Source organism: Crinia signifera, chromosome 5 (genome assembly GCF_055691185.1).
Source record: "Crinia signifera chromosome 5, ASM5569118v1, whole genome shotgun sequence".
NCBI lineage: Eukaryota > Metazoa > Chordata > Amphibia > Anura > Myobatrachidae > Crinia > Crinia signifera.
In genome coordinates this window covers 289,979,035-290,001,263 of record NC_139221.1, presented here as the reverse complement: position 1 = coordinate 290,001,263, position 22,229 = coordinate 289,979,035, and the positions used below count along the sequence as shown (strand labels likewise).

General features: G+C 48.8%; 2 protein-coding genes across 4 annotated transcripts in view; one reads left to right on the top strand and one right to left on the bottom strand.

Annotated features, from left to right (window-relative positions):
• Positions 1 to 11,020, bottom strand: part of LOC146081180 (protein nucleotidyltransferase YdiU-like) — a 67,094-nt gene extending 56,074 nt beyond the window's left edge. Inside the window, exons 1-3 of one of the 2 annotated variants that reach the window (XM_083189228.1) lie at positions 10,955 to 11,020; positions 1,641 to 1,918; positions 9 to 127 (exon numbers count right to left, since the gene is read on the bottom strand). In XM_083189228.1, the coding sequence (XP_083045354.1) occupies positions 9 to 127; positions 1,641 to 1,848 (327 nt within the window). In that variant the 5' untranslated portion in view covers positions 1,849 to 1,918; positions 10,955 to 11,020. Of the gene's footprint in view, positions 1 to 8; positions 128 to 1,640; positions 1,919 to 3,497; positions 3,605 to 10,954 lie in introns of those variants that run through there. The other variant, XM_083189229.1, reaches the window with a different exon arrangement.
• The window catches only part of PDSS1 (decaprenyl diphosphate synthase subunit 1), a 28,203-nt gene continuing 16,782 nt past the window's right edge, over positions 10,809 to 22,229 (top strand). Inside the window, exons 1-4 of one of the 2 annotated variants that reach the window (XM_083189230.1) lie at positions 10,809 to 11,218; positions 14,884 to 14,939; positions 15,087 to 15,222; positions 21,114 to 21,244. In XM_083189230.1, coding sequence (XP_083045356.1) covers positions 11,081 to 11,218; positions 14,884 to 14,939; positions 15,087 to 15,222; positions 21,114 to 21,244 — 461 coding nt within the window. In that variant the 5' untranslated portion in view covers positions 10,809 to 11,080. Of the gene's footprint in view, positions 11,219 to 14,883; positions 14,940 to 15,086; positions 15,223 to 21,108; positions 21,245 to 22,229 lie in introns of those variants that run through there. The other variant, XM_083189231.1, reaches the window with a different exon arrangement.

Genomic DNA, 22,229 nt, shown 5'->3' with positions numbered 1-22,229 from the left:
AAGCTTACCCCCGACACAGCGACGAGCCGCACATCAGAAGTGAATGGAGTTGGGTAGACATGGGAGAAGATACAGCCTTTCACTCTTCTTACATAGTTGTCTCTGATTGGGTCAATGGGCAGGTCAGCTGGGAGTTTACAACAGACATTTTTGTTTAATGAGTTTAAAAGGTGTAGCAATAAAAAGGGAGGAAATTGCTGTAACATTATTATGGTACAGCGTATTATGACACAATAAATATAAATGGACCGAATCCAGTAGCTGAAAAAACATTCCCAGCATTAATACGCACAACACATGCATGTTACGTTTTGAGCTTTCAGACTTATGGGTCTACTTATGTAAACACTCTACCATCTGCACACCATCATATGTACTATATACACCTGCACCAGCCTACACAAAGCACTGCTTCATTTCTACTTTAAATATGGCCCCAGTGTCTGCGGATCTACATTTAGGAACATATCCAAGTTCACTGAGATACCCGTGAATCGGGCCTTCTTAACAGCGTAATAGGCCCAGAGCAAAGTACTGCACTGAGGCGACCTGCACACTCATTCATGGAAACCATTTATAACAAATCATAACATGCTGCTCCTGCACATTCTCTTCCCATGCTTCCATAGAGTGAATAGGTGTAAGCAGTCTGATTGGTAGATAGCTGCAGCCATCCACCAATCAGCATGATGACAGCCATTCACTGTCTGGCTGCAGGCTGGGGGCAGGTAGAGAATTGTGTGACCACCACCCACCCCGGCTTGGAGGACCCTAGAATTGTGGGGCTCGGGACAGCTGTCCAGTGTGCCCATACAGTTGTGATGGTGAAGTCACATTTTTGGTTTCACTTCAAGCCACCTCCCAGAGGTACTCTCCCAGAGATGGAAAGCGGTCCGATCAACGCGTTTCGGATATTGGGTATATCCTTGTTCAAGATGTACCCTTGAAAAAATGATATACCAAATATCTGAAACGCGTTGATCTGGACCGCTTTCCGTCTCTGGGAGAGAACCACCGGTATTCATATACACGGACACTGACGCTGACACGCAACCCCGGTCCGGCCTTATCTGCTGCACGCCTCACCGGCAATCAGCTTGGAGCCATCTTAAAGCCAGTATACCTGTGTGATCTCTCTCTACGTACTGAGAACTTTTAAACTACATGTCGTTTTATCTGTGTTTTATGCTGGAATAAATTGTGCAAGCTTTTCTCATCATCTGGCTGCCGTTTATGGGAAAAAGATACCTTTATGAGAACGCGTGAGAGAACTATAATGTAGGTTAAGCTCATGTCATTGAAGTTGAAAGTCGTGGTAAAGAAACCATTTATATGTACACCTGAATAGAACGCTAATGTGAGTTCACTTCTATCTGCAAGCGCAATGGGATTACATCTATGTTGATGTGGCACTCCGTGGGAAACTTAAAGGGAACAGATACCCTTTTTTTTACAGATAGCATTTATTGCCATCTGTTATCAGCGCTGGTTACCCATTTATGTTGTCTGTATTTATGTGTTATTAGGTTGGGCGTTTACCTTTTTTTGGGAGACCAGCTGCTAATTTGAGCTCAAGGTCTGGGCAAACATTATCTGTATCCAAACAATATATGATGTGAATAAAATAAATATCAGTATACCTAGAGCATCGTCCAGTGAGGCACTCCATACATCCAGAGAAGACACCTTCGCTCTCCTTTCACAAGATGCACTTGTATTGAGCGTATGTAGTAAAAACGTATGTTTGCCGTTCTCGGTGTCCTTCGGGCTGTTAGGTCTCCAGGCCAGGCAGTAAGTTCCACACGCTGCCACAAGATACACCAGAGCCAAGCCTCTGCCCAGAACCATGCTGGCCTTTTTCCATTTACTCAATGTTTGATTTTTACATCAATTTTTCACAGAAAAGTCATTGATTTTTCTAAGGAGGGATTAAGGCAAGAAAGTAGCATGTATTAGACCAGTTGTAAATAGTACTTACAGTAATTATCACCATGGCTGTAGTCGGTGATCTCACTATATTATTACAGGACTAGTAACATTTTGATAAATGAAGGCTTGGTAATTAGTGCAGCAGGTTAGAACCGAGGGCCTGATTGTGATTTGTATTCTATACACTATGCAACTGCATTCATTTCCGCCCATGGGACTTAGTAAACCACGCATGTGAAGCAGCTGTAATGGATAGAGGTGCCCAATAGACCCAACTGCAACTGTGTACACATACACAGCATCAACACGGAAATAAGGAACAAACCCCAAGCCGGCGAGTCTATGGTCCGGAACTGAGATGCTGGCGCCATGTTTTCTGCATACGGGATTGCAGATGCAGGTTGAGAAAGGCCCCAAAAACAGTCGCAACACCCCAATGTTTCTGCCACCATTCCCAGTAATCTCCCCCGAATTGACCCTTCCTGTCAAAAAATCTGCAAATGAATCTGTGGCTGCAATCTACTGATTATCGCTCACTTGCATAGGCGTGCGCACCACATTTTATTAAGGGGTGCACTGTCAAAGGGGTGTGCCTAGCTCCACCTATTGGGTCCGTCTGGGGTTTCTACCATCATCTATTAGCACTCTCTACAATATAAACTAGAGATGTGCGGCGGCCACTTTTTCGGGTTTTAGTTTTGGATCTGGATCTCCCTTCGTGTTTTGGATCTGGATTGGTTTTGGCAAAACCACCCTTGTGGGTTTTGGTTTTGGATCTGGATTTTTATGAAAAAAATGCTAAAAATGGCTAAAATAACAGAATTTGGGCCTGTTTTTGCCCCTAAAGTATTATTAACCTCAATAACATTAGTTTCCACTCATTTCTAGTCAATTTTGATCACTTCACAGCTTACAAAATTGTTTTCATTTACTGTAGTTGGGACAAAAGGGTATACCGAGGTAGCAGGATGACTAAGCTAAGCGACAGCAGTGGGCATTACATCAGGGTTGCCTACCTCTGAAAATTCATTTCAGGGAGAAAAGTAAAATGCATGGGTCGGGCCTTGTGTTGTCAAGGGGCGGACCTTGCTTTACCAGGGGGGCGGTCCTTGCATCACCAGGGGGTGGGCTGGGAGTAATCAGGGGGCAGGTCGTGCATCATAAGGGGGCAGGCCATGCATCACAAGCGGGTGGGCCATGCATTGCCAGCTGCTCATTTTAGTGTGTGTGTGTGAGTGCAGTACAAAATTTACTGATCAGAAGTTTGGATGCATGTTACACGGTTTGTCATCAGCACTGTCCAGTGTCTCACACTAGGGACAAGAGTGCATCAGCCAGTGGTAGCAGTGTGGCTGGGAGACACCTCCCCCCTCCTCCTTCCCTGCTCTGGACGGAGCAGCCAGCCAGGCACTAGTGAATGAGTGTGCTGGGCTGGCTGAGTGAGTGTCATTCCTGCACATACTGTATCTGAGGGAGTGTGCCCTGCACTCACAGGGAGAGATGCAGGGACAACAAATTCCTTGCCCTGGCTCCTGTGTGTGATGGCGGGTGAGAGAAGTACATCTTACCCTGGTCCTCGGTAAATACATGAAGTTCTTCTTGCCCTGTCCAGGGTCTCACACTAGGGACAAGAGTGCAGCAGCCAGTGGTAGCAGGGTGGCTGGGAGACATCTCCTCCTCCCCCCTCCTCCTTCCCTGCGCTGGACGGAGCAGCCAGCCAGGCACTAGTGAATGACTGGCTGGTTGAGTGACGTTCCGTGCATACTGTATCTGTGGGAGTGTGCCCTGCACCTGACTCCCATCTCACAGGGAGAGATGCAGGGACGGAGTGAATTCCTTGCCCTGGCTCCTGTGTGTGACGGCGGGTGAGAGAACTAGTACATCTTACCCTGGTCCCGGCCGGTAAATACATGAAGTTGTTTTTGCCCTGCAGTCCCGTTGGCGGTGTCACCGCGCCGTCAGCGTGATCTAGCACATGCACAGTATGCATAGCGGAAGATCACGCTGCAGCTGAGGGAGAAAAGGGTCCTCTTCCGGGAGTCCGTGAGATGTCCCAGGATTTCGGGAGTCTCACGGACAATCCGGGAGAGTCGGCAACCCTGCATTACATACATGTGGACCTTACACTTCCAACCTGGCACATCTTGGAAGCAGAGCGGCACTGCAGGGGCAGACAGGGTGGCAGTTTAATAAACTATCCCAAAAAAAGAGAAAGAGCAAAAAATACAAAGAGGTATCGGCCTTGTCATGACTGGTGGTAGCAGCTTCAGCACTTCTATCAGGTTGCTGATCTCCCACTATTTCCACCTCCATCATCCTCCAAAAATGTGTTTTTATTTTATTTATTACTTTTATTTATTTTCCTTACTTTACACTGGACACAGCCTGTTACACTGGACACAGCCCCTTGGACACTGGACACTGCCCCTGGACACTGCCCTTAGACACTTGCCACAGCCCGTCACCCTGGACACAGCCCCTGGACAATGGACACAGCCTCTGGACACAGCTCCTGTACACTGGACACAGCCCCTGTCACACTGGACACAGGCCCTGTCACACTGGACACAACCCCTGTACACAGCTCCTGTACACTGGACACAACCTCTGTACACTGGACACAGCCCCTGTCACACTGGACACAGGCCCTGTTACACTGGACACAACCCCTGTACACAGCCCCTGTTCACTGGACACTGCCCCTGGATACATCCCCTGTACACTGGACACAGCCCCTGTACACAGCCCCTGTACACTGGACACAGCCCCTGTACACTGGACACAGCCCCTGTACACTGGACACAGCCCCTGTACACTGGAGACAACCCCTGTACACTGGACACAGACCCTGTCACACTGTACACAGGCCCTGTCACACTGACACAAGCCCTGTCACACTGAACACAGCCCCTGTACAGCCCTTGTACACTGGCCACTGCAGCCCCTGTACACTGGACTTGTGTACAGCAGCCCCTGCAGACCCTAATCGAGTGAGCAGCAGCAAAATAATATATTATTATTATAGCACAGCACAGAGCACAGAGCACAACCACCCTCTTCACTCTCCTATGCTGGAGTAAAGATGGCGGGGCGAGCGTGCGTCTTATATAGAATCCAGATCCCGCGAGAATCCGACAGCGCGATGATGACATTTTGCCTCGTTTTCGGTCCAGAATTTAGGCGGGACCTCCCGAGCCGGCTCGGATCCAGACTCGGATTGCGATATTCGGATCTGTCGGATCCCGGAGATCCGGACCCGCTCATCTCTAATATAAACGTCTCTTAGCAACACCATAATCTCCTGCCTATTTCAGTTTTAATCTTCTAATTACTCTGTGCAACTTTACATGCAAATAAAGTCAAAAACATATATTATATCAGGGGTGGCCAGACTTTTCTAACCCGGGATCTACTTTTTGAACACTTACTTACCGGTGATCTACCGGCGTTTCCCCATGTGCAAAAAATATTCCCTTCCCAGTGCAAAACGCCCCTTACACATTAGCCACACAGAATATGCCAAAATTCACATTAGGACACAGGATATGAGCCAAAATTCACATTAATACACCCGGTATGAGCCAAAATTCACATTAATACACCCGGTATGAGCCAAAATTCACATTAATACACCCGGTATGAGCCAAAATTCACATTAGGACACAGGGAATGAGTCAAAAATTCACATTCGGACACACAAGGAATGAGCCAGAAATTCACATTCGGATACACAGGGAATGAGCCCGATATTCCCATTCAGACACAGGGGATGAGCCAGAAATTCACATACACAGGGAATGTGCCCGAAATTCACATTCTGACACAGGGAATGAGCCAGAAATTCACATTCTAATGCTGTGCTCTCCCTTATGAACACCTTCCTGCCAATTTTACAAAAGTCATTTGCTTTTTAGAACTGTATTCCATTCAAGAAGCACCCAACAATCAATTATGTGTAACCGGGAGTGAAAAGGGGTGGATCGGGGGCTGAGCCACATGAGTGGATACTTGTTTGGGGGTGTGGCCAGAGAGATTGCAAAGTTTTAGCCATGCCCCCTGATGTGCAATGCTGTTTTTAAGGCATTGCACTGCGGTGGGCGGGGCTAAATCAGCGCAATTTGCATCATTTGACCCGCACATCCCCCTGGCGAGGGAGCACTAATTATTTTGCACCATAAACTGTACACCCATTTATTAATTTGTACTTACTCTATGGGGTCGATTTACAAATACTCCTAAAAAATACCTATTGCAACTTAAACTAGCCATGATTTATCTAGTACCATGTTTTCCAACCACTGTGTTGTAGCAAACTAGTGTGCCATGACCGGTTCTTAAAGGTGCGTACACACGGGGAGATATATTGCCCAGTGTCTCCTTTTCATCAGCGAACAGAGATGGTCGCTGATGAAAGGGAACCTCTGCCGGGGGAGCCGCAGAGGTAATCAGCTGGTCGCAGGAGCAAGCTCCTGCGACCAGCGATTAGAATGGGGCTGAAAACGGGAGCGCGCACCCGGCGATGTATCACTGGTCCGCACTCCAATCGCTGGCAATATGGTCACCAGCGACCATATTTCCAGTGATTATAGCCCATATCGCTGCCGTGTGTACATGGCTTAAGTGTGCAACCAGAGATGCCTGCACTTGTATACAACTGTTGCAACCAGTTTAACCCTTTGAGTGCCAACATCTCTGTGAGAGATGTGCAAAATATGAGTGACAACATCTCTGTGAGAGGTATGCAAAGTATCGGCTAAAAATAGCAGCGTTACTCACATTTGTTATATGAATTCAAATAAAAAATGTGTAAAAAACAGGGACGTGCGGTGACGTTTGTGGTTGGTGAGGCACTGGCTTGGTGGGGCCAGCGCCGACAGGCTCTGTGGGGAGCTCTGGGTCCAGGTTGCTTCTGCGCTGACAGGCAGGTGCGGTAGCTGCCCCCTGCATAAGCAGCAGTGGCCATAAAGAACAGCTCCTGCCTGTCAGCGCTGAAAGAAGCAACCTGTACCCAGCCGCCATGGCGCCTGCCCACATACATTTTTCAATAAAAAAAAAAAATGCGGCCAAATGTAATACCTTATTAAGGGGCAGACTTGTCTGTGTATGTGTTGTGACAGTGTTGTGTATCTGTGTATTTGTGTAAAGTGACAGAGGTGTGTACTGTTTCTGTATGATTGTGTAAAATAAGTGTGATTTTAAATTAAGTATATTGGCCCAATACTCTTTAAAAAATCCTGAGGCTAGTACGTTGGGCAAATATACTTCATTTAAAAACACTTATTTTACACAAACACACAGAAACAGTACACACCTCCACCTCTGTCACTTTACACAAACACACACCCCTGGCACTTTACACAAATAAAAAGATACACACCTCTGTCACAACACAAACACACACAAACACCTGTGCCACTTAAAAAAAACCAGCCCCCAGACACACATTACCACAAATAATCGCAGCATCAGCACCTTGACACAGCGGGGATCAGGGGCGTAACTAGACCTTTCTGGGCCCCATCGCAAAATCTAGAAAGGGCCCCCCTCCCCCCCCCTGCTATTGTCACTACAATGCAAAAGAGAGGGAGGGGTATGAGCAGGAGTTAGTGTCAGAGAGGGAGGGAGAAAGAAAGAGGGGCACAAGAGAGTGTTAAGGTGCGTACACACAGGGGCGATTTTGTGTAAAATCGCGGGAAATATGGTCGCTGAGCGACCATATTGCCCGCAATGGGAGTGTGCACCGGCGATATATCGCCGGGTGCGCGCTCCCGTTTTTGCCCCTGTGGTGATCGCTGGTCGCAGGAACATGCTCCTGCGACCAGCTGATTACCACTGCCTGGCTCCCCCCGGCAGTTTCTTTTTCATCAGCGACCATCTCTGGTCGCTGATGTAAAGTAGAAACTGAGCAATATATCTCCCCCGTGTGTACACAGCATTAGGGAGAGAAAGAGGAAAATACAGATTGAAAGTGAGGGTGTCAAGGGGATATAGTGTGTACCAGGGAGATAGAGGTAGACAATCAGTGTCAGAGGGTGCGAGCAGGAGAGGTGCTACTGGCTACATTACATGATGGGGTGGCAACTCACTGCTTATGGCCACCATTCACCCCCTACTGAAGTCTTCCTCTCTAACCCTAAGTCCTGTGGGTTTTTTTTCACCCACTGCTGACTGCAGCCCTTTCTCTTGAATTGAGGTGCAGAGCCAGGACAGACACACACTGCGCTATAAAATGTACAAACACCCAGTGTCACACACACAGCATGCACCCACTGTTAGGCACACACACACACTGTTACACATATAAATGACTGTCACACACAGAATGCATCCACTGTCACATACAGATACACACACATCGCACACTGCGGGTCCAGGTGTCGGACATCTACTGCTACACCCCATTCCCAGTCTAACCTGCTGCAGCTGTCAAGCGCCGGGCGGAGGGGGTCTCCGAGTGCGGCTCCTGCGTGCAGCTTCTTGTTACACTCCCGTTGGCTGACAGCGGTAGAGACATCACTACAGCAGCCTCCTTCCAGAGCCCCCCACAGCAGAGTATGCAGTGTCAGTCAGACAGCAGCACAGTGAGACAAGCGGAAGCTGCTGCTGAGGCTGCCAGTGCCGAATACTCGGACATTGTACAGCCTGGGACAGACAGTCCCCACTCCAGTGTGCAGGGTCACGAGCGAACACTGTGCAATCTGTGCAATCAGGGCCGTAACTGGGGGGGGGCTGGGGGGTCACGCGCACCGGGCGCTGGAGGTGAGGGGCGCTGTGAGGTCCGGTGACAGGTGTAGACGCTGTAGTGGCATGTTACTTTGACTCCGTCCATCTCCTACTAGCGCGGCTGCAGGAAGCGCTGATGACTTCGAAAAGACTTGCCGGACGCTGATTGGCTGAATTCAGCCAATCAGCGTCCGGCAAGTCTTTTTGAAGTCATCAGCGCTTCCCGCCGCAGCGCTAGTAGGAGACGGACGAAGTCAAAGTAAGATGCGGCTACACCATTCTTGCCTCACATGCTGCGGCTTCAACGGAGGAGAGGAGGCTGAGTTAGGAAGCCCGGAGAGCCACACCCAGCTGTCCGCCGCCGCCCCACGTGACCCAGCCCGGACAGCAGCAGCATGGGATGAGGAGGAGAAGGGCAGCAGCCGTGGCAGTGAGAGGACTGTGCGGGGAGGGGGGGGTCTCCGGCGCCAGGGACAAGGCGTCATTTGGTCCGGTCCCCCCTGTCAGCTGCTAAGCAGCAGGGAATAAACGCTGTGCGCATGCGCACAGCGTCTATTCCCGCAGCCAGGGGGCTGGGGGCATGGCTAGAGGCTCACAGAGCCTCTGGGTCATGCCCCCATAGCGACAAAATGGGTGCGTGGCCTCGCGGGAGAGCCGCGATTATAGGCCACGCCCCAAATTAGGCCACACCCCCCCACCGGAAATTTCGGCGCGCAGCAGCATCACTACTATGAAGCTTCAAAAGTTGGGAGGTATGCTTTCACAAAAGGGGGGGGGGCACCAAATGACTGCCTTGCCCCGGGCGCCGGAAACCCTAGTTTCGGCCCTGGTGCAATACACGGCGGGCACATCACCAATAGCAGTGCCACGGTGACGGTCAGGGACGTGCTTTCTGCCTATATGAAAGCACGCCCTTGTCACTGTGACAGCACCAATGTGCCCAATCATTTCTGCCTCAGTGACAGGGGTGTGCTTTCATATAGGCAGAAAGCACATCCCTGTCACTGAGGCACTGCCACAGGTGCCGTATCTACAGCTTTTTTTAATGGGCTTTTACAGCCCGGAGCTCAGCCCTGCCCACTGCCCGCCCCTGTGTCTGCTGCTTTAATATAGACAGCGGGAGGCATCGCTCTTGATGCCTCCTTAGCTAATTAAAAAAAGAAAAAGTAAAAATGATTATAATAATACAAAGCAAATACTTATGACACATATATGTGTCATAAGTATTTTCTTTGACTTGTATTATTATATTAATCATTAATGACAGGGGAGGCTCTGCAGGGAACGGCCACCTGCTACAGTATTTTCCCTCGTGGGGGTCCACGACCCCCATAGAGGGAGAATAGAATAGGTGGCGAGCGTAGCGAGCCACCGTGCCCGCAGCGTGGCAAGCGCGCAAGGGGCTTTGTTGCCATCGACATGCTGTCTGAGTCCGGGCAGTCGGGATCCCGACGTCTGGCTAATGACTGTCGGAACCCTATACCACACCCGTATTTATATCCCAATATGTTTTAGTGGAGGATGTTAATGGAGCACATAAAGACGTAATGGACCAAGTAAAGAAAAAGCCTTAAATGCATTTTACACTAACACATTGTTTAATTCGTATGCCTCAAAGGGGTATACAATAGCCATCTTACACTGGCTGTGCCAATTTATGAATGTTTTGGCCACTGTGATCTATATATAACTGCGCTGTGCTGCAGACACCGCTGTTCTGTTGGGTGGGGGGGTTAGTGCTGGGTAGAGACTAGATGGTAGTGTCTAGATCACCTTCAGTTTTGACAATTTTCCCATCATGCCCTGCGTCCACGTATACCTGGAGGGGGAATATAAATCTGTGGCGAGCGAAGCGAGCCACTGTGCCAGAAACGCGCAAGTTAAGTGAGCCTGCGAGGGTACAATGCGGCTAAATTAAAACAAAATAACCTACACCTAGGTGAATTACATCTAAAATAATAAACGTTGTGAGGGAATCTAACAACTTCCGCCCTCAATGAACATCACATCCTGTAATCAAAACTGAAGGGGATCTAGTCTTGCTAGATCCGCCACAGATTTATATTCCACCTCCAGGTATACGTGGATGGGAAAATTGTCAAAACTGAAGGGGATCTAGACACTACCGTTAGTGGGTGCTGGCCTACAGGGGGGCATGAGATCACACATACAGACAGAAACAGAAAGACGGTATGCACCTGGTTACACATAGTAGAGCATACTGTACATGTACTATGCCCAGACACAACGTACATACAACCCCAGAACAAAACGACATCGTACGCGTTACTTTATCTCTTACCCTTATCAAAGATGGCGGCGTCGCCCCTCCCGTCACCTCTGAAGCGCACATCCGGGTCAGGAGGCGTGGCCTGGCCGGGGTTGACCCTGTGCAACTGGAGGTGGCAGCAGAGCTGGGACTGGGGCAATGATGGCCTGGGGCAGGGGCTGGAGGTTGCGGTGCTGTGGGCACCATGTCGCCTCCCTGGCCAGGGCTCGGGCTCTGCACTCCGGCCTAGGGGTCTGGGCTGGGCCGCTCGGAGGAGGGAGAGCAGCTGCAGGGAAGGTGAGGACGGGGAGGGAAGGTCACAGTGTCATAGGCGTATGCCATGTGCTCTGTGCTGCTCTGCTTACCGGTGTCAGTGCTGCTGTGTGCTCTGCACTGCTTATAAGTGTCACTGCGGCTGTATACTCTGCACGGTTGACCGGTATAACTACTGCCTTGTGCTCAGCACTGTACTGCTTAGGTGTCACTCCTGTTGTGTGCTCTGTATTGCTTACAGGTGTCACTCCTACTGTATGCTGTGCACTGTACCGTTTACAGTTGTCACTCCTACTGTATGCTGTGCACTGTACCGTTTACAGGTGTCACTCCTACTGTATGCTGTGCACTGTACTGTTTACAGGTGTCACTCCTGCTGTATGCTGTGTACTGTACTCCTTCAAGGGTCCCTCCTGCTGTGTGCTCTGCACTGTACTGCTAGCCGGTGTGTGTTCTCTGCACTGTACTGCTTGCTGGTGTTTCTGCTTGTTGTGTGTGCTCTGCACTGTGCTGCTTGCCGGTGTGTACTCTGCACTGTACTGCTTGCCGGTGTGGTATGAATGAATGATGGCATGTCGAGTATATAATTATTAGATGTTTACATGGGATATCTGACCTCTGTCTTTACCTGTATATGGCTGACAGACCAGCCACCTGTTACATTTATTACCTGCATATCCTGCCATAATTACTCATCATCGCTTAGTTACTGTGCATGCTCATAGCCTTCATTCATCTCACTGGGGCCCTTATTCTGATCGGTGCGGATATATCCGCGTGCGTTCGGCCCGCCGATGTTTTGTGTCTGCGCATGTGCAGAGGCGTCTCTGCGCATGTGCGAGCGGGGCGTACGGCCAAATTCCGCATGATATGTGAACACTCCGAACAGGGGGTGGAGAGGGGCGTGAAGGGCTATTTGGGCTCATTACCATATGCATACGCCCCGCGTTTCATGGGAGTTCCCATGAAAACGCTGGGCGTACGTATGGTAATGCGGCCGTGACGCACGTGTAGGGGGCGGACATATGACATCGCCGGATGTCAGCTGCCCGCCCAGATCCCTGCTTTTGCACGGAAAAATGTCCGTGTGGTCTGAAGTTGCGGGTGCTGGTGGAGCACTCGGTCCTGCATTCGATGGTCTGCGACCATCGAATGATGGGGGAGGTTCCCTTAGATGGAGGAGGCGTATTCCGTGAAAAATACACGTGCGGTCAGTTCGGACAGCTTCTTACCGCATACGGACGGAGTTGGCGATCCGTATGGAAGGCGGGGTTTCGCGCGCACGGTCCTGGCCGCATAATCGGCTCCGGCCGCACCAATCAGAATAAGGGCCTCGGTAACACTGCCAGCCTTATACTCCTTACAGGCGCCCAATGCATAGAATTCTGGGATTAAGTCCGTGGGATGACATTTATCTGTGTGTGCTGATTGCATGTTTTATGCTGTTGTACTTTTATATGTGATAAACTGGAAGCATTCTTGTGGCTGTTTAGTTTGGCAATATTAGCACCCCAAATGATTTCTTTGTGGGTAAATAAAATTTAATTTCTTAAATGTCCCCTGCAGTTTTTATATTGGGGGTCATAGTGTTTTCTACAACTTGTTCCTTTCAAAATACCAGTGATCAGGGAACTCAGGGGCAGATTTATTAAGCTTGGAGAAGAGATAAACTGGAGATAAAGCGGAGAAAAGGTAAAAGGAGATAAAGCACAGCCAATCAGCTGTGTTTGAAAAAGACAGTTGGAAGCTGATTGGATGGTGCTTTATCTCCTTTTACATTTTCTCCGCTTTATCTCCTGTTTATCTCTTCTCCAAGCTTAATAAATCTGCTCCTCAGTCCTCATAACCCCACACAGTGCATGTTTTGCTGGTAACCCAGCAGGTGCACAGGTGTACTAATTACTCACACACACATTTTATAAGGTCCGCAGGTGGAGTTAATTATTTCACTTGTGATTCTTTGAGGAGACCTGCAAAACATGCACTGTGTGGGGTAATGAGGACCGAGCTCCCTGATCACTGCACTATACTGTCCTCTGTATTATGAAAGATTTCCCTGTGACTCTCCTATCTGAACTTGCACAATTGGCAATAGCTTCCTACTATGTTTTATTTACATAAGGTGGGGCTGTATATAGCTGTGTCAAGCCATTGTCTTCTCCATCATGCACATACTGTATACAGATGTTGTGGGGGGTTTTTTTTCCGGTTAGTGCCTACATGGTGACCTATTGCAGAGCCCTTAGCACCTGCAGTTTATTGTACACGACCTGTAGCGTGCTCTGCCCTTGACTAAGGGTACAGTGTATACCCATAGGTTACCCAGTGACCTAAATGGTCTATAATGGTATTAGGGGGCCTTTTACTTTGTCATGTGATATTCTGATCATCTTTATTGCACATTGTTGATGGGTATTGGCTTCTATCCTTGGTTTATGTTGAATCCGCAATCTCTAGTATTGTAGTTCGGAAAATGTCTAAAGCCAGGTATGCACTGAGTTATATGCTGGTCAGACAGATAAAGACCAGCAAATTGCTCAGTAGGCCCGATTCAGATCTGCAGGATTATCGGATGACCGTGCATGCACACAGTACTGCTAGACTTTGCTGTCTGTGTGCCGCATGATTGACACTCTACGACCGTTTATTGGTGGTAACACAGCATTTTCTGGGAGTGCCAAGGCCATTCGGAGGGAGGGTCACTGACCTCAGCGGCCTCCTCTCCTCATGGCGTTTGCAGCGCTGGCTAAGTCTCGACTTATTCGGTGCTTGCACACAGGGGAGAGTCCATTCGATGGTGAGTGATTCCGATTGGATTTCCCCATGTGTGAATGGCTGCGAATGCACTTGGGGGGATTTCATTTGATCGGGGCAGTCTATCGGAATCACTCACCATCGAACCGAATCGGGCCCAGTATGTAACATGATTTGCGTGCTCCTGTGGTTTCTTGCGATGATAGGTTGGATGTGCAGCGCATTTAAACTTAACAACAGCATAAATGTTTGTCTCATCCCTATAGAGCAGTGGTTCTAAACCTCGGTCCTCAGAAGCCCCCAATAGTGCACGGTTTCCACGTCATTATTTACTGACACATTTTAAAAGATCACAGGGGGAGCTAAATATTTAACCTGTGATTCTGTGAGGAGATCTGGAAAACATGCACTGTTGGGGGTCCTGAGGACCGAGGTTGAGAACCACTGCTAAAGGGTGTAGGGTGATCTGGGATGGTGGAACGACTTCCCATCCCTCCAGTGTGTACCCAGATTATGGAGCCTATGTAATAAGCGTTGGAGAGAGATAAAGTACCAGCCAACCAGCTCCTGTCATTTTTCAAACACACCCTGTAACATGGTTAGCTTGTGCTTTATTGCTCTCCAAGGCTTGGTACATAGACCCCCTAAATCCTTGTGGTGTATTTTGTGCCTTCGCCGTTGCTTGTCCGGCAGTGTTGCCATTACTCCGTACTCCTCAGTATTAAGCTTAATGCATTACTAGCCAACAATTGCTTCATGAGGTATCCGGAAGGTAGCTGCGGTTACTCTGCTGTTGCAATGCCTGTGTCCTGACAGAAGGGTGCACAAGCTTCATCCTGTAGCAGTGAATGCGTTGTATAACATGCCCATTGCACAGTAGTAGTAGTGTATTCCCTTCTCTAGCTGCTCATGCTGCCTTGTGTCTTTTGTTACAGGTACTCAGCTCTCCTATACCATCTTTGCTGCTTACCAACCCAGTGAGGGCCCTATGGTGAGTGCTGTATATATATTAAAAAGTAATCTCACCCAAACAGTCTTTTTGTTTACTCTGTCTGTCTAATCGATCTCAATTCTGTATTGAAACTCCACAGCCTTGCATCTTCTTATACAGTATGTCTTTGCTTCTATGTCTCTTCAGCCGGCCACAATCCAGACTCCTCCACTCGTCGCGTGTGGCGTGCTGCTGCAGTAAGACCAATACAGAAGCCAAATACAGAGATCCATTTAAACTTGGGAGCAGGGACCTGAAGAATCTTTATGATGATATCAAGAAGGTAATTGCTTGTACTCTACTATCTTTTCTCTTTCAATGGTCCTGGTGACACAGCTCAACACTGGGATGTAGGAGGGTCCGAAGGAGCCAGGCACCTATCCTAAAGCTTTAGAGGGTAGGCTCCTTCCCTACTGCATCCCTGGACTCTTCAGTTCGTGTTAGGTGCCCACTGGAGTGGGTGCTATTCTAAAGGGCTGCAGGAGCAGCCGAAGAATTAGAGTAGTTAGGGAATTTTTATTGTTTTATTAACTTTTACCCTAGCTAGGTAGGCACAGTGTGAGGATTCTCATAGTGAATCCTCACACTGCTAGCGCAGCAGGAGCTGACAGAAGCGCGTCCTGTCAGCTCACTGTGCACAGGGGAGACGCTGTCTGGTCTCCCTGTGCAGCGCTTACAGTCTCTTCTAAGAGGCTGCCTGGGCTCCGGAGTACCCTGAAACCGGCTCCACATTTAGGTGGGGATCATGGGGGACAGGCGCTCCGTGATGGCGGCGGCCATTTTATGCGGAGCTTACACGCTGAGCTCCTATATGAGAGGACAGCAGCGTTGTGACAGGCATGTTCCAAGTGATCCCCAGTCGAGGGGGAGACACTGGAACTAGGAAATCCTAACTAAGGAGCGGCTGGCTGGGGGTGGTTGGCGCCAAAAGGTCACGGACCCCGCAGCAGCAGGGACTTGTGGTCTCTTCCTTCACTCTGACTTTGGCGCCTTTCAGAACGCTTGCAGCGGAGCTGAGCTGGCTTACTGATCCTGGCAGAGTGACTTGGATTTCCTGGGCATCGCTTCCCCGCAGTTGAAACCAACAGACAGCTAAGTGACTGGGTGCATTGCCTCTGTATAAACGCTTGTACATTGTTTGCACTGTGTATACTGATAGATATACATTTATCACTTACATCATGTCTGTGCATCAGGCTGTGGTTTTGGGGGAGGGAGCCCTTAGTGCACTGAGCGCGTGCAATGTTTGCACACAAAAGTTTGTCCCTGAGCAGATGGCCAAGGGGGGCTTATGTATTACTTGCGCTGATGTGAGACCCATGGGCAGTGAACCCCATAGGGCAGAGCAGATGGAACCTGCGTGGGCCAGGGCCCTAAGCAGGTCAGTAAACGCTTTGGTGCAGCTTTTGGACAGGCAGAGTGATGGGCTGGTAGAATCACAGAGACCTATGCCATCATCTCAGCAGTCGTCTGGCTCCTTGCCTCTTACCCAGGCAGATCCTGCGCTGATTTAGGTAATGCAGGATACTGCTAAGGGGATGATGTTGCAGGGACCCCTAGAAGGTCTTATGCTATGCCTACTGTGGTAGATGAGGAGGAGGGAGAGTATACTGACATCCCCTGGGATCAGGGTGATGATTTGGAAGAGACCTCTGCTGCTGGTATAGAGGATCTCATTGTAGCTGTGAAGCAGGCTTTAAAGCTGTCTGTGGAGGATAAGACTCCTGTTAAAGGTGTTTTTAAGCGACAGCGGAAGGAGGCTGTTACTTTTCCTTCAGATGAGGGGTTACAGGAATTGTTAGAAGGGGCTTGGAAAACTCCTGATAAGAGGCTACAGATGCCTAAGCGATTCCTTAGTCTGTACCCCATGCCAGAGTCTCATGCGGAGCTCTGGGAAAAGGTCCCAGTTGTGGACGCTTCAGTGGCACGTTTGTCCAAGGCTACTGTATTACCAGTACAGGGCGGTGCAGCTTTCAAAGATTCTGTGGATAAAAAGCTGGAGGGTAATCTCAAGGCTATCTTTGAAGGGGTGGGGTTTACCTTACGGCCCCTTATTGCTTCAGCCTGGGTCTCTAAGGCCATGATAGAGTGGGCTGGTGATTTATGCACCATGCTGCAGGCTGATCCTGGTGCGTTACTGCTTGCAGAAAAGATTAAGGCTGCTGCAGAATATGCAGTGGAAGCAGAGGAGGAAGCTATTAAAATGGCGACCAGAGGGTCCACAGTCTCCATTAATGCCAGGAGAGTGCTTTGGCTTAAAGCCTGGGAAGCAGACAATGAGTCCAAGAAGGCTTTGGAAACATTAGCCTTCAAAGGAAAGGTACTCTTTGGTACTGAATTAGAGGAGATTATAAAACAGGCCACGGGCGGCAAAAGTACATTCCTGCCGGCCTCCTCAGCAAAACAGACGTCCAGATTTTCTGCCTTTAGGCCGTCCTTTCGGCCCTCCCCTAGAGGTGGTGCGTCCTTTCGAGGACAGTCTTTCAGGGGAAGGTTTCAGTCCTCTAGAGGAAAGACACAAAAGTCCAAATTTGGCTCTTTTCACAAGAAGCCTGCTGCAAAAGGAGAGGACAAACCCTCCGCATGACTGTCAGGGGATATGCCCGACAGTGATAAAAGTGGGGGGGCGTCTCACACTCTTCAGGGACGCTTGGGCTTCTCTAGGCCAGGATGCCTGGGTGTTAGATATTATAACACAGGGTTACAAAATCCCTTTCAGAGGGCCGCCTCCGAAGAGGTTCATCCCCACATCCTTGCCAAAGCTGGCGCTTCTTCGCACAGCTCTTATGAGAGCGGCTCATTCCCTGTTGGAAAAAGGGGTGGTTACTCCAGTCCCCAGGGCAGAGTGGAAAAAAGGCTTTTACTCCACGCTGTTCCTGGTGCCCAAACCAGACGGGTCTTTCAGACCTATACTAAATTTGAAATCCCTAAATGTTCATCTTTGGGTAGACCACTTCAAAATGGAGTCCTTACGGTCAGTACTCCTGAGTCTGGACCAGGGGGAATTTTTGGCGTCCATGGATGTCCAGGACGCATATCTGCACGTTCCTATACACCCGGAACATCAGACCTTGCTGAGGTTTGCCATAGGAGACCTGCATTTACAATTCCGGGCGTTACCCTTTGGGCTAGCAACCGCGCCAAGGGTATTCACAAAGATAATGTCAGTAATGGCGGCGGGGCTGAGGCTCAGGGGAATCACAGTAATACCCTATTTGGACGATCTCCTGTTCAAAGCAGAGTCAGCTGCCATGCTTCAGAGGCACTTGACAGAGGCCATCAGTTTTTTGCAGGCTCACGGCTGGATTTTGAACTTGCAAAAATCTCAGTTAGTACCATCACAGAGGCTCCAATTCTTGGGAGTCATACTGGATACCCATCTACATCGGGTATTTCTCCCGGAGGAAAAGGCCAGGGACCTGGTCACCTTAGTCCACGAGATTCTCAGGGCTCGGAGCATTTCGGTTTGGAGGTGCCTCAAACTCCTGGGGAAGATGGTGGCGTCATTCGAGACGCTTCAATTTGCCAGGTTCCACTCTCGGAAGTTCCAATGGAACATTTTGTCAGCATGGTCAGGAAACACTCTGACCATGAAGTCCGAGATGATAGTGCTGTCTTCGGACGCTCGAGACTCCTTGAAATGGTGGACAGAAGTAGACTCTCTTCAGTGGGGTCGGTCATTACAGACCTGGGACTGGTTGGTAGTAACTACCGATGCCAGCCTCAGGGGATGGGGAGCAGTAGTCCTGGATCTCAGGCTACAGGGCCTGTGGACGGCAGAGGAATCAGCGTTACCAATCAACATCTTGGAGCTGAGAGCTGTCTGGAAAGTGATTTCCTTGGCAGGAGACAGATTAAGGAACCTCCCTTTGAGGATTCAGACCGACAATGCCACAGCTGTGGCGTATCTGAATCACCAGGGAGGTACGCGCAGCAAATTGGCCATGTGGGAGGTCTCCAGAATCTTCCTATGGGCGGAACAGAATGTTCCAGCTGTATCGGCTATTTTCATTCCAGGAGTAGAGAATATAGAAGCCGACTTCCTGAGCAGGGAGGAGCTCAAGGAAGGGGAATGGAGCCTACACCCGCAGGTGTTTCAACAGATCACTTGGAAATGGGGAACCCCGGATGTGGACCTGATGGCATCCAGGTTCAATCATCAGGTGCCCAGGTTCTATTCCAGAATGAGGGATCCACTAGCGGAGGCAGTGGATGCCATGACTTCTCAATGGCAGGGGGATCTTCTTTATGCATTTCCTCCAGTACCAATGTTAGCAAGGCTTTTGAAAAGAATACAGGACCAGAAGGCTCCGGTGATTCTTGTGGCCCCAGATTGGCCAAGGAGGTCCTGGTACTCCAGGCTTCTGAGGTTGTCTGTGGACTCGTGGCGTCTGCCTCTGAGACCAGATCTGCTAAGACAGGGCCCATTCAATCACCTGGATTCCGATCGATTGATTTTGACGGCCTGGCTATTGAAGCCGCCATTTTGAAAAGAAAAGGATTTTCTGAGGCGGTAGTACAGACTATGATTAAAGCCAGGAAGGCTGTATCCTCGGCAAATTATTATAGAGTCTGGAAAACGTACATCAGATGGTGTGAGAGGCGAAAGGTTCACACATCTCACTTCAAGTTAGCAAGAATGTTGGAGTTCTTACAAGATGGTTTTTCATCAGGCCTAAGCCTTCAATCATTGAAGGTACAGATTTCGGCCTTTTCCATCTATTTCCAAAAAAGGATAGCCATTTTGCCGGAGATTCAAACCTTTTTACAAGGGGTATCTAAATTGAAACCCCCTTACAAGCAACCAGTAGCGCCTTGGGACCTGTCACTGGTTTTGGATTGCCTTCAGAAGGCACCTTTTGAACCTTTAAGGTCGGCGGACTTTAAGTTTCTCACGTGGAAGCTAGTGTTTTTGTTAGCAGTAGCATCTGCTAAAAGAGTATCAGAGTTGGGAGCCTTGTCATGTAAATCTCCCTTCTTAATTTTTCATGGTGACAGGGCTGTTCTGAGAACAGTGCCTCAATTTTTACCGAAGGTAGTCTCTGCCTTCCATTTAAATCAGGAGATAGTTCTACCTGTGTTTCAACCCTCAGAGGGTTCTAAGAAAAGGGACAAGTTGAAGACTTTGGATGTTGTGTGTGCCTTACGCATATATGTGGACAGAGTGAAGAGTGTCAGAAAGACTGACACATTGTTGGTATTGTATGACGTACATAAAATTGGTTGGCCTGCATCTAAGCAGACTATTGCTAGGTGGTTGCGATCTGTGATAGCATTTGCATACACCAAAGCGGGTAGGCCTGTACCGGCCAGAATTAATGCGCATACCACCAGGTCTGTTGCCACCTCTTGGGCGGTTCGACATGGGGCCACAGCTGAGCAGGTTTGCAGAGCTGCCACTTGGTCATCTGTTCACACATTTGCCAAATTCTATAGATTCCATGAGTTCGCGTCGGAGGACGCATCATTTGGGCGAGCAGTGCTGAGAGCTGCAGACCTGAGCGTACCCTCCCAAAGGACCGGCTCTGGAACGTCCCAGTGTTGAGCTGTGTCACCAGGACCATTGAAAGAGAAAAAGGGATTTTTGTAAGAACTTACCGTTCGAATCCCTTTCTCTGATATGGTCCTGGTGACACAGCGATCCCTCCCTTACGCTCAGTAAGTATGCCAGAATTTTCATGATGTTCATGTTAAAATGGTTAAAAGTTAACAGTTACTGTTATAAGATGTGCATTTAATATGTGCAGGCGTTTGTACTGAGTTAATGTATTCCAGTGGCTTTGAAAGATTGAACTGAAGAGTCCAGGGATGCAGTAGGGGAGGAGCCTACCCTCTAAAGCTTTAGGATAGGTGCCTGGCTCCTTCGGACCCTCCTACATCCCAGTGTTGAGCTGTGTCACCAGGACCATATCAGAGAAAGGGATTCGAACGGTAAGTTCTTACAAAAATCCCTTTATTGTGGGTCTTGGCCACTTGGTTACTTAAAGTGCATACACACTGGGTGACATATGGAACAATATCGCAAATTTTGGCCCCTTTTGAGCGATGTTGTTCATTATATCGCCCAGTGTGTATGCTATGTCCACTATCTCTCTGTCTTGTCACTGTTGCTCTATCACCTGGATACCTGATCTGCACGTCTCCAATCATTGTACTTTCTGTATGGAAGTGTAGGAGCTGTTCGTAACCACGCAGGAGCTGAAGGACATGTGCGATTATTATTTTGATGGCAGAGGGAAAGCATTCAGACCAATGCTGGTTGTGCTAATGGCACGGGCATGCAACACCCACTATAATAATTTCCGGTAAGTGCCTTGCCATTTTTCATAATAAATTATTTTGTTTTACTGTTTACTTGCCTGTGTATATAGGGCTTACAGGGAGCTACTTACATTGGCTTCTTAAATGCGTGTCATCAGGTTACCAGAGCATTTGAAGAGAGCTACAATGTACCAGGATACATGTACATTCCTTGCACCATATTAGCCTCTTCATCTCTCCCCTCCTGCAACCCTCCGGCTCTTACAGTCAGATAGAAGTGGACTTTTAGTTACAGCCACTTGTGAGCACCTGGGATTCTGCTGTAGACAAGATATAAGGCATTTACAAGGGGATGACACAAAACCTGATTCTGATATGGAGGTAAAGCAAAAAAGAAGTAACTTTTGTAACATCCGTTTATATATTTCTTTTTTGTGTGTAGGGTAAATACTGTCTGCTTCTGCATGTTTCCAACATGCTAGACAGCTTTGTTTTTAGACTGCCATTTAGATTTCAGTTTGGACACAGCTTACCCAAATCTAAAGCCCAGTACACACGGGGCGACCTGGCTTTTTGGCTGAGCGACATGCTTCTGCACGATCGCTCAGCACACATCGCTGTGCACCCGCGAAGCTGAGCGATCATGCTGAGCTTTACCTATTTTTAATGGGCAATGTCCCTCGATCTAGGGAAGGGCAGTGCAAGCATTGGCTTTCCTTGCTGGTGATAAAGACATGTGAGACCACTCATCCAGAAAAGGGGCTGAAATCGGCCCGTGTATTTGCCCCTTAACTCTATTACATCTGCATCACCTGCTGTGCAGCACGGTTTTGCCCATGTGTAATTGCTTACTTTGTTTCTTCTGCTTTACTTCCAAATCAGAAGCGGCCCATTGTACTGTTATACAGAAAGGTGTCCATTAAAAAAAGAATAAATTACTAAAAATTCAGTGCTGAAACTCTTTTTAGACAGAAGGTCTGGTTATAAGACTATGTATAGAATTTGTTTTCAGTTTAGGCACTAGTATAC